The 15413-nt window shown below is 53.4% G+C and overlaps 1 protein-coding gene across 3 annotated transcripts; it reads left to right on the plus strand.

Moving 5' to 3' along the window:
* The first annotated feature begins 11 nt into the window (after positions 1 to 11).
* On the plus strand, positions 12 to 14615 carry KLHL28 (kelch like family member 28). Of its 3 annotated transcripts, none has more exons than XM_039698107.1 (6): positions 12 to 41; positions 3438 to 3785; positions 4686 to 5236; positions 8672 to 9115; positions 13082 to 13290; positions 14019 to 14615. In XM_039698107.1, exons 2-6 carry the CDS (start codon positions 3438 to 3440, stop codon positions 14180 to 14182), a joined length of 1716 nt encoding a protein of 571 aa, XP_039554041.1. In that variant the 5' UTR covers positions 12 to 41; the 3' UTR covers positions 14183 to 14615. The 3 variants fall into 3 exon arrangements, with proteins under 3 accessions (XP_039554041.1, XP_039554042.1, XP_039554043.1); XM_039698108.1 differs by having other exon boundaries at positions 14 to 41; positions 3393 to 3785; XM_039698109.1 differs by lacking the exon at positions 12 to 41 and adding an exon at positions 2299 to 2742.
* Positions 14616 to 15413: the final 798 nt, after the last annotated feature.

Below are 15413 nucleotides of genomic sequence, written 5' to 3' on the forward strand. Positions count from 1 at the left end.
ATTTCTCCGCGGCCGGGCCGGGCCCGGGGCTCCCGGCACAGGTGAGAGCGCGGCCGGCACGGCCCGGACACGGCCCGGACACGGCCCGGAGCTGCCGGCACACAGCCGCCGTGCCGCCTCCCGGCCCTGCCGCGTCCCCGGGCGGGTGCGGGTGCGGATGTAGCGGGGGGCCCGCCCGGCAGCGGGAGGGTGGCGGAGCCGCCGGGACACGGAGCGCTGAGGGCTGGGAGGGAGCCGGCCCTGTCCCGGCCGAGAGCGGAGCCGGGGCAGCGGGTGAGGCACGGCCACGGGAGAGCGGCGGTGCCAGGAGCGGGAGAGCAGGAATTGCAGGAGTGGGAGAGCAGCAGTTCCACAAGTGGGAGAGCAGCAGTTCCAGCAGTAGGGCAGCAGCAATCCCAGATGCGGGACAGCAGCAGTTCCGGGAGTGGGGCAGCAGCAGTTCCAGAAGCGGGAGAGCTGTAATCCCAGCGCCGCCGTCGCCAGGGGGCGCCGCGTGCCGCGCCGGCGCGGGGCCGACCACGCCTCGGCCAGCGGGGGTAGGGACACGCGTACCTCCGCTACTTCTCCTCAGGCCGCTGCGGGCGGGACGGGGCGCGGCGGCGGAGAAGCGGAGAAGCGGAGAGCGGCGTCGCGCGAGCGGCGGGGATGGGGCGAAGCAGAACCGCCGGGGCAGCGAAACCGCGGCGTGCCCCCCGCGCGGCGCGCGGCGTGGTACCGCCCGGGGGCCGGCGGGTGTGGGTGTGTGCGGCGGCGCGGCCGTTGATTGGCGGGGCGCGCGAGGGAGCCGGCCCTGTCCCGGCCGAGAGCGGAGCCGGGGCAGCGGGTGAGGCACGGCCACGGGAGAGCGGCGGTGCCAGGAGCGGGAGAGCAGGAATTGCAGGAGTGGGAGAGCAGCAGTTCCACAAGTGGGAGAGCAGCAGTTCCAGCAGTAGGGCAGCAGCAATCCCAGATGCGGGACAGCAGCAGTTCCGGGAGTGGGGCAGCAGCAGTTCCAGAAGCGGGAGAGCTGTAATCCCAGAAATGAGAGAGCAGCAATCCCAGATGCGGGACAGCAGCTGCAATTCCAGCAGTGGGGCAGCAGCAATCCCAGATGCGAGACAGCAGCAATTCCGGGAGTGGGGCAGCAGCAGTTCCAGAAGCGGGAGAGCTGTAATCCCAGAAATGAGAGAGCAGCAATCCCAGAACCAGGCAGCAGCAGTAATTCCCGAAGACAGGCAGCAGCAGTCCCAGAAGCGGGCAGCAGCAGTTCCAGGAGAGGGGCAGCAGCAGTCCCAGAAATGGGAGAGCTGTAATCGCAGAAATGGGAGAGCAGCAATGCCAGCAGCGGGGCAGCAGCGATCCCAGAACCGGGGAGCAGCAGTAATTCCCGAAGCCGGGCAGCAGCGATCCCAGAACCAGGCAGCCTGTGCCGTGTCTCTCCCGGGAGCTGCAGCCCGGCTCAGCCCGGCTCGGGCCGCTGCTCTCCCGCAGTGTCAGGGCCAGCCCGGCCCTGCCCTGCCTGTCCCAAACCCTCTCTGGGGCAGGGCAGGGCAGAGCCCGCAGCTCCTCTGGTGTCCCCTGAGGTTAACCCCTTTGTTTCCAGTGGGAGATGAGTTCGAGGCACGGGCAGGGAGGGTGTGACAGCCCGGAGCCCGAGGTGGCTGTTTGGTGTCGCTGGGATGCAATTCCAGGGCTGCTTCACGTTCCAGCTGCGGATTTCTTGCTAAAAAGTGAAATAAATAACAGCAGATCCGTGGTGTGGGTGAGCCTGGCCATGCAGGGGGTGAGAGGTTCTACCAGCGTGGTGCACGAAGCTTTATTGCTGCAGGATACCTGAAGTGTGGTTATTTGTAGGGGTTTGGGCAGGTTTTGCAGCTGAACTGGGACCTCTCCTTTTTCCATGTGGTGGTGCCTTGTGTTTCCTGATTTTTGTGTGTTTGTATGATCAAACTGGGAACTGAACACAAACACAAAAGGGGAATACATTCTTTTAGCTGTTGGACAGCTTTTTAAATGATTTTAATTTTTTTAATTCTTCCATGGATAATTTGTGCTGCAAAATGTGATGGGAAAATATTGTTTCTGATCCTGCCTTTTGCAGATGCACTTAAATTAGTTTATTTCAGTTATTTTTTCCAGTGAAGAGTGATAATAGGACAGCTTATTTATCTCTTTCTGGGTAAGAGGTTTTTTTTCAGCCCCTTCCCTGTCACTGCTATTGTATTCTGTATCTAAACGTTGATTATTTCAAATTGAGCACTTCTAAGTGGGCTCACCTGCAAGTGAGGTGTCATTTAAGGAGCTGTGCAAACGTTATAACTTATAATGAAGCTAAAAGAAGATCTTGCAGAGATCATCCAGCAAATGAAAAGCTGCTCTGCTCAGGGGCGGGGGTTGTTCCCTGGAGAACAATGGGGTTCTCTCCCCGTGGCCCAGCACCCTGACACGTTCCTGCCCTCCCGCTCAGCAGTGCAGTGCACAAAGAGCCTGGCATGCTGCTGGAGCTGCAGTTGGAGCAGGTGCCTCCCACCAGGGCAGAGCCCGGGGGAGAGCTCTGCTGTCACTGTCACGACACACAGGGGCTGGGGGCGAGCAGCTGTGGGGGAGAGAGGATCCTGCACTGCTGCACTGCTGCATTCCTGCAGCTCCTGGGGAGGAGTGCAGGCCTGTGCCCTGCTCACCTGGGCAGCTCCGAGCTCGCCAGGGGCTGAGCCCAGCCCAGCAGGGATCTCCTGGCGCGGTGGCAGCACGGGGTGAGGTGAGGTGAGGATCTCCCTTTCTCCTGTGCTCCTCTGTGCATGCACAGCGCGGGAATCTGCTCCAGCCCCTCTGTGGGGGTGGTTGGCAGAGGGAATGGGAGTGGGAATGGGAATGGGAATGGGAAGCTGCTCCCTGCCAGAGAAAGGCACAGCAGGACTGGGCCGCTCCCCAGGAGCGCTGAGCAGGCAGGGAGCTGAACAAAAGGAGTTTAGTGCAGGAATTGAACTGCACAAAAGAAGTTTTAAAACTTCGTCTCAAATAAGCCAGTTGTATTCTTTAGTTGTCTGTGTTTATTTCTGTTTCAGCCACTGTGCAGTTCTCTCAAACCCCTGATGCAGAGTCACAGAGTAGCCTGAGTGGGAAGGGATGCACAGGAATCATCAATCCAGCTCCTGGCCCTGCACAGGCACCCCAACAATCAGATCATAGACATTTTACTCCAGAACAACAAAAAAAGTGATGGTTGTGGGGTTTTTTAATTGAGAGTTTAATCTAGCATAGACTATCAATGAACACTTGAAGGTCCTGGACTTAACTTGCATGAAAAAGTGTAGCAGGTGAGGGTTGAAAAGGGAATTGGGAAGTGGAGCCTTATTAAGTTAAAAGCCAAGGTGAAAAAACACCTTTTAACTGTTGTGTGTGGCATGTCTCAGTTACATGAAGGTGAAGTGACAGCTCCCACACTGTGTTTGTCCCAGATGGAGCCGTCGTCCCCGCCGTTCCTGCTGGCCAAGCTGACCCCGCTGCACTCGGAGCAGCTCCTGCAGGGCCTCAACCTGCTGCGGCAGCACCAGGAGCTGTGCGACGTGGTGCTGCGCGTGGGCGAGGCCAAGATCCACGCGCACAAGGTGGTGCTGGCCAGCATCAGCCCCTACTTCAAGGCCATGTTCACCGGGAACCTGTCGGAGAAGGAGAACGCCGAGGTGGAGTTCCAGTGCGTGGACGAGGCGGCGCTGCAGGCCATCGTGGAGTACGCCTACACCGGCACCGTCTTCATCTCGCAGGACACCGTGGAGTCCCTGCTGCCCGCCGCCAACCTGCTGCAGGTGTGCTGCTGCACTCTCTGCGCTGAGAGCAGCAGGGCAGGCTGCGGGTCTGCCCGAGGGTTGCTGAGACCCGCTGAGCTGCAGAGAGAGGGGGAGCACGGTTCTGATCGCTGGCTGTGCCTGTGCTGTGCCAAAGGAGAGTGCAGCGTGGAGATTGTTTGTCTGGGGTGGTGTTCGAGGGTGCCAGGACGAGGGAAGAGATGAGAACCTTGACTCCATGGTTCAGAAGGCTGGTTAATGATATATATTATATTAAAAATTATATATATAATATATATCATAAACCAGCCTCCTGATATATATTATATTAAAATAATGATATATATTATATTAAAAATGCTATGCTAAAACTATACTGAAAAGAATAGAGAGAAAAGGATCCATCAGAAGGCTAGGAAAAAAAGGAATGGAATGAATAACAAAAGCTCGTGACTCTCAGAGTCCGACGCAGCTGCACCTTTGATTGGTTATTAATTAGAAACAGCTCACATGAACCAATCAAAGATGCACCTGTTGCTAAACAATGCCCAGACCACATTCCACAGCCGTCAGACAGTTATTGTTTACATTTCTATTCTGAGGCGTCTCAGCTAGAATAGGAGAAAAGTCCTAGCAAAGGAGTTTTCATAAAATATCATGGTGACATTTATCCAAAGTGAAGACATTTTGTTCACTTGGCCTGTCAGGACCAGGAGAGTGTGTGTGTCTGGACTGTCAGCTGACAGTCACCAGGGAGTCAAGAGATGAGTGCAGTTGTGTGCAGAGTGCAAGGCAGGTTCAGTTTAGATGTAATGTATATAGCATAGTATAATAAAGTAATTAATTAGCCTTCTAATGAACTAGAGTCAGATACATCACTCTCTCTCCCCTCATTGCAGTCACCTTTCATTTCCAATACAGGTAAAGCTGGTGGTCAAGGAGTGCTGTGCCTTCCTGGAGAGCCAGCTGGACCCCGGCAACTGCATCGGCATCTCGCGCTTCGCCGAGACCTATGGCTGCCACGAGCTCTACCTGGCGGCCAGCAAGTTCATCTGCCAGAACTTCGAGGACGTGTGCCAGACCGAGGAGTTCTTGGAGCTGACGCACGCGGAGCTGGACGAGATCGTGTCCAACGACTGCCTGAACGTGGTGACGGAGGAGACGGTGTTCTACGCCCTGGAGTCCTGGGTCAAGTACGACGTGCAGGAGCGCCAGAAGTACCTGGCGCAGCTGCTGCACTGCGTGCGCCTGCCCCTGCTCAGCGTCAAGTTCCTGACGCGCCTCTACGAGGCCAACCACCTGATCCGGGACGACCACACCTGCAAGCACCTGCTCAACGAGGCCCTCAAGTACCACTTCATGCCCGAGCACAGACTGTCGCACCAGACCATGCTGCTGACGCGGCCCCGCTGCGCGCCCAAGGTGCTCTGTGCCGTGGGGGGCAAGGCCGGGCTCTTCGCCTGCCTGGAGAGGTGAGCAGCAGCCCTGGGCACTGCCTGGCACCCCTGGGCGCTGGGATCCCCCCGGGCTCTGCGGCTGGGAGAGAGCTGGGAGTCCCACCGGAGTTTGCGGGGTGTGGTTGTTCTTTTCCTCCATAAAAACTCTTCAGCGGGTTTTCTTTTTTTAACAAGCATCAGCCTGAAGTCCATTCATAAAAACCCTACAGCAGGTTTTCTTTTTTTAACAAGCATCAGCCTGAAGTCCATTCATAAAAACCCTACAGCAGGTTTTCTTTTTTTAACAAGGATGAGCCCCAAGTTCCTCCATAAAACCCTTCAGCAGGTTTTCTTTTTTTTAGCAAGGATGAGCCCCAAGTTCTTCCATAAAACCTCTTCAGCAGGTTTTTCTAACAAGGATGAGCCCCAAGTTCCTCCATAAACACTGTTCTGCAGGTTTGTTTTTTTTAAACCAGCATGAGCCTCAAGTTCTTCCATAAAAACTCTCCAGCAGGTTTTTCTAACAAGGATGAGCCCCAAGTTCCTCCATAGAAACTGTTCTGCAGGTTTTCTTTTTTTAACAAGGATGAGCCTCAAGTTTCTCCATTAGAACTTCAGCAGGTTTTTCTAACAAGGATGAGCCCCAAGTTCTTGCCTAAAAACTTCAGCAGGTTTTCTGGTTTTTTAAACCAGCATGAGCCCCAAGTTCTTCCATAAAAAAACCTCTTCAGCAGGTTTTCATTTTTTCACAGGGATGAGCCCCAAATTTCTCCATAAAAATTCTTCAGCAGGTTTTCTGTTTTTTTAACACAGTTGAGCCCCAAGTTTCTCCATCAAAACTCTTCAGCAGTTTTTTTTAACCAGCATGAGTACCAAGTTTCTCCATCAAAACTCTTCAGCAAGTTTCTTAACAAGGATGAGCCCCAAGTTCTTCCATAAAAACTATTCAGCACATTTTCTTTTCTTTTTTTTTTTTTAACAAGGCTGGGCCCAAATTCCTCCATAGAAGCTGTTCAGCAGGTTTTCATTTTCATTTTTTAACAAAGATAGCCCCAAGTTCCTCCATGAAAGCTCTTCAGCAGGTTTTTTCAAACAAATATGAGCCCCAACTTCTTCCATCAAAACTCTTCAGCAGGTTTTTTTAACAAGGATGAGCCCCAAGTTCAAAATGCTTTTTTATTAGTAATTTGCAGTTAGTAATTAGTAATTTGCAGTGTTAGGGGGTTTTGTTTGTGCCAGACATTTGTTTGTGCAAACAAAAAAGCTCTGGAATAATTTTCATTCTGTTGATTGAGTTAATAAGGTGGTTAATTAAGTCTGTACAGTTCTTATTTTTCCTTCCAGGTATTTTCATTTTACTTAATTTTCCCCTGATTTGTTATTATTACAAACAAATCATAAAAATTAACTTGCTGTCTGACAAATGTGCTTCCTGATGATTCAAAAATCCTTGGAATTAAAATAGACTTAATCAGAGCAGAGTGAAGGAGAATAAAGGAGGCTCAGGGGGACTTTTCCCTGCAGCTCCTGCCAGGAGGGCACTCCCAGGGAACAGGGACAGGAGCAGAGGGAACAGCCCCAGGCTGGGCCAGGGCAGCTCAGGGTGGGCACAGCAGGAATTTCCCCAGGGAAAATTGTACCTGGGAGTTACAGCTTGGGGCTCATTTTGATAGGATTTTGGTAAGATTTTTGGGCTGATTTTGATGAAATATCCAATCTAATCTGAACATATTTCAGTAATGCCAGGTGGGGTTTCAGTCCAGTTTTTCCATTGCATTGTTGCTCCTGGGTGTGATTTAGGACACAAATTTCCTCTCTGGAAGCAGGAATTGTCTCCCCAGCAGCTGTCCCATGTTATTTAGGGGCTGTCATTCCCGAATTTTGGGAATGAATTGTTGGATTTTTCCATGCAGAAGAGAGGGACAGATCTGAGTTCTGCCTTTGTATTGAGGGATTATTGGATATCTGCAGGAGGAATTGTTTCAAGGGAAAAATGGAAGTGGCTGCCCAGGGAGGTTTGGAGTGCCCATCCCTGGAGGTGTCCCAGGAATTCCTGGAGGTGGCACTCAGAGCTCTGGGCTGGGGACAGCTGGGACTCTGAGCCTGGAGCTCTTTCCCAGCCTCAGTGATCCTGGGATTTCCTGGAGGAGTTCTGGATCATGGTGTGACCATGGCTTTGATCCCAGCTGTGGCAGGTGTCTGTGCAGCAGGGACAGGTGGGGGCCCCTCCTCCTCCACCTGCATTCCAGAATGAGCCTCCTCACTTCTGGAGAGCATCCCTGAGGCCTCTCCTGGGAGCAGAAGGAACAAAACAGAGAAAAACAACTTGATGTCCCAAGCTGGGTGTGCTTAGAACATGGGATTGGCATTCCCAGAGCTGCTGGTTGAACTGTGTGTGGGCTGTTTACATACAAATATCCATTTGTACTGGCACTGACAGAGCTTTGATGTTCAGTGTGCCCTGAGCAGACTGCCTGAACTGGTTCCACAGCTGGATTCTGGATCATGTTCTGGGATCTCCTCTGCTGGGACAGTTCAGTGCTTGCAGAGGGAAACCCACGTGAAAACCTGGGGAGAGCTGGGTGTTCTCTCCCCTGTGTTCAGAGGTATCAAAACAATTTAAAGTTCATTTTCCCAGTGATAGTCATTGATATTAAATCAGATGTCAGGGCTGGGAATTGTTTTGTTTATAGACTTAAAAAATAAAGGGGGTTTTGTGCTTCATAAAGTGTTTGAGTGAATAAAGTCATTCTCTGATTCTTCAGCTCTTCTTCTTTCCCACCTTCTTCAGTGATTATAAAAATGTAGCCTCCCAGTGTAATTTAGATTATTTTCAATTTTTTGGTGCTTCATAATAACAAAATTACTTAGAAATATTTAATCTCTACTTTCTGGTGTTTCAGCAGCTCCTGTTTCTGAGCTCTTAGTACCTGTCAGCTCTCCAGGGGCCTCATGCTCCTGTATTGTTTTTGAGCAGATCGTGTTTCCTCTGTACCAGATAGCCTCTTAATTATTTAGCTAATTTATTAATTAAACTATTCAGGTAGATTGGCTCGACTTAATTTGGGGCAAGCTAGACCCACCGTGTTCTCACACTGAGTATACTTAAAAGAAAATGGTATTTTAAGATTTGGCTTTGGGGTTCGGCTTTGGGGTTCGGCTTTAAGGTTTAGGTATAAGGTTTAAAATGCTGTTTAAAAGCAATAAGCTGTTTTAAAGATGTATTTTTCAGGTTAGTTTGTGCTACGTGGACACTGTTTAAATTACAGAGTGCACATTTATAAACTGCAGGCTGTCATTTCTGAATGTATATTTGTGAGTGCCGATGTGTGCTTCCCTCTCTCTGATTTACTTTTCTCTCTCCCGTTTCTGTGGCCGGTTTGGGGTGGTTTTTTTGGTGTGTTTCCTCCCCCCTTTGGGGCACATTTTCAGCGGTTGCAGTTGCTGACTGGCTCCCTGTTTCCCCCGCAGCATGGAGATGTATTTCCCCCAGAACGACTCGTGGATCGGGCTGGCCCCGCTGAGCATCCCCCGCTACGAGTTCGGGGTGTGCGTGCTGGAGCAGAAGATGTACGTGGTGGGGGGCATCGCCACCCACGTGTGCCAGGGCATCAGCTACAGGAAGCACGAGAGCTCCGTGGAGTGCTGGGACCCCGACACCAACACGTGGAGCTCCCTGGAGAGGATGTTCGAGAGCCGCAGCACGCTGGGCGTGGCCGTGCTGGCCGGCGAGCTGTACGCGCTGGGCGGCTACGACGGCCAGTCCTACCTGAGGAGCGTGGAGAAGTACATCCCCAAGGTCAAGGAGTGGCAGCTGGTGGCCCCCATGAGCAGGACACGGAGCTGCTTCGCTGCTGCCGTGCTGGACGGCATGATCTACGCCATCGGGGGCTACGGGCCTGCCCACATGAACAGGTACGTGCTGGGGTGAGCCACACTGCCCACATGAACAGGTACGTGCTGGGGTGAGCCACACTGCCCACATGAACAGGGACATGCTGGGCTCACCTGTGCTGGGCTCACCTGTGCCCACATGAACAGGGACATGCTGGGCTCACCTGTGCTGGGCTCACCTGTGCTGGGCTCACCTGTGCTGGGCTCACCTGTGCTGGGGTCACCTGTGCCCACATGAACAGGGACGTGCTGGGGTGACCCACACTGCCCACATGAACAGGTACGTGCTGGGCTCACCTGTGCCCACATGAACAGGTACGTGCTGGGCTCACCTGTGCCCACATGAACAGGTACGTGCTGGGGTCACCTGTGCCCACATGAACAGGGGTGTGCTGGGCTCACCTGTGCTGGGGTCACCTGTGCCCACGTGAACAGGGACGTGCTGGGGTGACCCACACTGCCCACATGAGCAGGTACATGCTGGGGTCACCTGTGCTGGGGTCACCTGTGCCCACATGAACAGGGACGTGCTGGGGTGACCCACACTGCCCACATGAACAGGTACGTGCTGGGCTCACCTGTGCCCACATGAACAGGTACGTGCTGGGGTGACCCACACTGCCCACATGAACAGGTACGTGCTGGGCTCACCTGTGCTGGGCTCACCTGTGCTGGGCTCACCTGTGCTGGGCTCACCTGTGCCCACGTGAACCGGGGTGTGCTGGGGTCACCTGTGCCCACATGAACAAGTGTGTGCTGGGGTGGTGCCCACATGAACAGGGATGTTCTGGAGTAACCCACACTGCCCACATGAACAGGGATGTGCTGGGGTGACCTGGGCACCACTAAACCCCATGGACAGCCTTTTACATCCTTCTTCTGCCCATATGAACAGGTGTGTACTGGGGTGACCCACACTACCCACATGAGCAGGGATGTTCTGGGGTGACCCTGTGGCCACCTGGGCACCACCAAACCCCATGGTTTGGTTGTCTTCTGATCAAGGGCAGCCTCATCAATCTTTCCTCATCCCACATGAACAAGTATGTGCTGGGGGTGATCCTGTGCCCACTTGGGCATCAGCAAACCCCATGGTTTGGTTGTTTTCTGATCATGGGGAGCCTCATTAATCCTTCCCATGCCCACATGAGCAGGTACATGCTGGGGTGACTCACCTGTGCACCACCAAACTCCCTGGGCAGCTTTTTTAATCCTTCCCCTGCTCACATGAACAGGGATGTGCTGAGATGACCTGTGCCAACCTGGCACCAGCAAACCCCCTGGGCAGCCCATAAGTAATCTCCAATAGATCCTGGGCCTCAGTAATCCCTGTTCTGTCACATCAGTCTCATCAGTCAAAAAGGAAATCTTTATTTTTGTTCCACCTTGTGTGTTCCACCTTGTTTGGGCTCTTTTTTAGATCACCTAAAAGGTGATTTTGCCAAAAAGGTAAAAACAAAGACATGCCTGCACATTACTGAGCCTTGGAGCTCAAGCCTGCAAAATCTGAGGGTGGGTGGTGAGTTTTACCACAAAAGCCCTGATTTGAGAGTTTTACCACAAAAGCCCTGATTTGAGGGGAATAGGATTTTTCCTATGCTCAGTACACACAAAATAAGTACAAAACTCTGATGGGATCTTGAATTAGTGTTACTGCTCATAGCAGAATTTAGGATGGGGGTTATGGTCTGACTCCAGGAGTTGTTTCAGACCTTGCATTCCCAAGGAATTTCCTGGTACCACCATGCTCTTTAACTCCTCTGTTCCCTGTGGATGTCAGTTATCCAAAGGAATCATTTTCCATCATTAAAATGGGAACAGATCAGCTGAATGTCCCTCCAGGAAGCAGAATAATAAACTACAAGTGGAAGGGCTGAATAAAGAATGAAACTCTTGTTCCTAGGGAGGGACACAGTGATTGTTCAACAGGGTGGCACCAGATGTTGTGATGATGAATTGCATTGACTTTTTTACTTGAGGCTGAGGCAGGGGAGGTTTAGGTTGGACATTAGGAAAAAATTCTTCTTTTAGGAAAAGGTTCTTCTTTCTATTAGCAAAAGTATCCCTGGACTCCTTGATCCTTCCAACTCAGGGTGTTCCATATCTGTGAACAATTCTGGTTTTATTTGTGAGTGGAGGGGTGAGTACTGAGCCATGCCATGAGCACCAGGCTCCTCCAAGCTCTGGCATTAAATCAGGCTCACACTGGGCAATGAACCCCCTTTTCCAAACTCTGTGCTGCTGCTGCTGCTGCTCTCATCTTTCCCTTTTTCCTGCCCCTCTGTGCTTGGGCAGGAGCAGCTCTGAGCCATCAGTGTGCTAATGACTGACCATCTGTACAGTGATCAAAAATATTAATAACGATGAGAATTCATTTCCCTTTGATCCTGAAACCTCTCCTGCCCTCAGTGCTTTGATCAGCAGCCTCTTTCTGCTTTTCCTGAGGAATATAAATACACTCTCCACATGCTTTGTCTCTCTGAATGTTATTTTCAGGCCAACCTCAAGGTAATTTTGGATTTGCTATGTAGCCAGAGAAATGCACTTCAGCTCTGTGTTGTGTTCAGTTTCCCACAGCATTTTTATTTTAATAGATTATTATATTATTTTAATAGATTGTTTTACAAGAGTATGATATTATTTTAATAGATTGTTATTTATGTTATATACATTTTAAATTCTTATTTTTAAAAAATCACACCAGACATCCTGAAGGAGCTTTCAGCTCTGAGGAACCTCTTGGTTTTGGGATGTGACCTGAAGATCCAGGACAGGGAGGACATAGGAGAGGCTGAACCAGTTGCTGTGCCAGGGGGAAATACCACAGAACTGTTTGGGATGGAAAAGTCTTTTAAGATTGTTGAGCCCAACCTTTGACTGTATATATTATAAAAACAGGTTAAAAGTGATTTTTGGCAGCACTGTTGGGCTGCTTTGGTTGTGGAAGTGCCCTGGGGTGTGATTGGTGCTTCCCAGTGATAACACAGTTTCTGGGTGCTGCTCTTGGGTTGTACCAAGCAACTGCACCATGGAATTGGCCATCAGCTCCAGCCCTTTCCTGTGTGTGCCATTATTCCTGTGTGGTAATTCTGGCAGAGCCAGCTGGAGCTGTGCCACTCCAGGAGTGAATTCCTGAGATCCTGGGCTCACAGCTGTGCCTGTGCCACTCCAGGAGTGAATCCCATCCCAGAGCTCACAGCTGGGTCTGTGCCACTCCAGGAGTGAATCCCATCCCAGAGCTCACAGCTGGGTCTGTGCCACTCCAGGAGTGAATCCCATCCCAGAGCTCACAGCTGGGTCTGTGCCACTCCAGGAGTGAATCCCATCCCAGAGCTCACAGCTGGGTCTGTGCCACTCCAGGAGTGAATCCCATCCCAGAGCTCACAGCTGGGTCTGTGCCACTCCAGGAGTGAATCCCATCCCAGAGCTCACAGCTGGGTCTGTGCCACTCCAGGAGTGAATCCCATCCCAGAGCTCACAGCTGGGTCTGTGCCACTCCAGGAGTGAATCCCATCCCAGAGCTCACAGCTGGGTCTGTGCCACTCCAGGAGTGAATCCCATCCCAGAGCTCACAGCTGGGTCTGTGCCACTCCAGGAGTGAATCCCATCCCAGAGCTCACAGCTGGGTCTGTGCCACTCCAGGAGTGAATCCCATCCCAGAGCTCACAGCTGGGTCTGTGCCACTCCAGGAGTGAATCCCATCCCAGAGCTCACAGCTGGGTCTGTGCCACTCCAGGAGTGAATCCCATCCCAGAGCTCACAGCTGGGTCTGTGCCACTCCAGGAGTGAATCCCATCCCAGAGCTCACAGCTGTGTCTGTGCCCCTCCAGGGGTGAATCCCATCCCAGATCCCAAGCTCACAGCTGTGTCTGTGCCACTCCAGGGGTGAATCCCATCCCAAATCCCAGAGCTCACAGCTGTGTCTGTGCCCCTCCATGGGTGAATCCCATCCCAAATCCCAAGCTCACAGCTGTGTTTGCCTTGCAGCATGGAACGTTACGATCCGAGCAAGAACTCCTGGGAGACCGTGGCCTCCATGGCTGACAAACGGATAAACTTTGGGGTGGGGGTCATGCTGGGCTTCATCTTCGTGGTGGGGGGACACAACGGGGTGTCCCACCTGTCCAGCATCGAGAGGTACGACCCCCACCAGAACCAGTGGACGGTGTGCCGGCCCATGAAGGAGCCCAGGACAGGTGGGACATGGCAGGGATGGACCTCTGGGCTGGTGAAACCTGCAGGGAGCATGGCAGGGGCTCCACCTGAGGCTGAGGGTCACTTCAGCACTCTGTGAAAGGATCTTGATTTCCCCAAGTTCAGTTTAGTAATGCTGAGCTGTGACAAAAATTACAGGAAGTAGTAATTCTACCTCCTGTTTTTCAGTGATTTCGACAGTGGTGAGTAGCAGCAGTTCTCACTTTTGTTGGATTTTATGGGGTGTGGAGACTCAGGGGTGCAGGGTTGTGGTGCAGGTCCCATCTCTGCTCCCTGGGACAAGGACAGAGCTCAGGGAGAGCTGGGGCTGGGCCAGGGGAGGTTTGGGTTGGATTTCAGGAAAGGCTCTTCCCCAGAGGGTGCTGGCACTGCCCAGGCTCCCCAGGAATGGGCACAGCCCCGAGGCTGCCAGAGCTCAGGAGCTGCCAGGGATGCCCAGGGTGGGGTTGCCGGGGGTCTGGGCAGGAATGGGCTGGGATGATCCCTGTGGGTCCCTCCAGCTCAGGACATTCCATGATCTGTCCCACAGCCTCCCTGACGGGGCGCTGGCCCAGAGGGAGGGTGTGTTATTGCAGGGAAGGGGGTGAGAGCAGCACAGAAGGGGTGCCAGCCCCGGACAGGGCGGTGCTCACGGCTGTTTTCCTTAGCCGGGGGGACTCGGGGGTGGCTGGGGCTGGCAGCAGGGATTGATCGGCTCCTCTCTCGGCAGGCGTGGGCGCGGCGGTGATCGATAACCACCTGTACGTGGTGGGGGGGCACTCGGGCTCCTCCTACCTGAACACGGTGCAGCGCTACGAGCCCATCTCGGACTCGTGGCTGGACTCGGCGGGGATGATGTACTGCCGCTGCAACTTCGGCCTCACGGCCCTCTGAGGCCGCTGCCCTCGGACGCGGCCGGTGGGGCTGGGCCCGCTGCCCGGCCCGGCCCGGCCCGGCTCGGCCCGGCCCGGCCCGGAGCGACCCGCTCCTCCCGGGGCGCTGCGGCACAGCGCGGGGAGCGCGGTGCCCGCCGCCTTCGGCACCCCGCTCGTGCCTGTGGGTTCGGGAGAGCTGCGGCCCAGGTGGGAGTCTGTCCATCCAACCCTTCCTAGAGCTTGTGTCTCTTCTCGTGCGGAGTGCGGCGTTCCCGTGCTGGGGGAGCGGGCTGAGCGTGCGGGGTGAGCGCAGCGGGGCTGAGCCCTGCCCGGGGCCGCGCCCGCGCAGCGCCAGTGCTTCACGGGCTTTTCTATGGCCGGTAACTCAAGGGCTGCCTTGTTTCTGTATCTCAAGGTTTGTACATAATAAATGCCATAGGATGTTGCCTGTACTCTCCTTTGTCACCTGCTTCCTGGTAGGAGGGCTGGGATGATCCTTGGAGACATTTACAAGGCAAATTTATTTGCCTCCTCGGGACATTTTTGGAGCTGACGAAGAGAATTTGCATTTTTAACTTTTCCCTTCTGTTTTCTGCTCGCGGAGGAACGAGTGCTAGATGAACTGACTCCATCCTGCTGCGTGCTTTCGGTTGGAATGCGAGGAGGAATCACAGCAGCAGCATTCCTGGCATGAGACCCAGTAACCCCCCGAGCCAGCCCATCCCATCCCATCCCATCCTCCCCAGCTCGTGTCCGTGTTCCCCTTTTCCCGAGGATTGTACGACTGCTTCCTCTGAGTGTTCCCATCTCACAATGGTGCTAAATGTAGGGTACCCCCGAGGCTGTTCCTGATTTCGGTGCATAAAGCATGTTTGGATTGTTCCACTGGTTTGGTTTCTTCTTTGCTCCATCCCCGCGTGCCCCTGCAGCTCTGCAGTCCCTGTGGGATGAGCTCCCTCTTTTGGGTGTTTAGGGGGGACTTCACATTTGTTGTTCCCACTGTCACAAACGGGGAGGTGCCAGCTCGGTTCTTCAGGCAGTTCTGCCTTCCACACAGTGCAGGGAGTTCAGACAGGGCTCATCCCAACCCTGTGTCCTGCTGGGGGGCACCCCTGGGTCACCCCCGTCCCACTGGGTTAATCACACAGCCCTGAGCTCAGCCAAAACTGGGCCAGAGAGAGGGGCAGTGATGCCGTGGGTTATAGCCATCACTTAAAATGGAATTTAACTGATTTAGCACATTTTGGGTT

Source organism: Passer montanus, unplaced genomic scaffold (genome assembly GCF_014805655.1).
Source record: "Passer montanus isolate IOZ18808 unplaced genomic scaffold, ASM1480565v1 scaffold120, whole genome shotgun sequence".
NCBI lineage: Eukaryota > Metazoa > Chordata > Aves > Passeriformes > Passeridae > Passer > Passer montanus.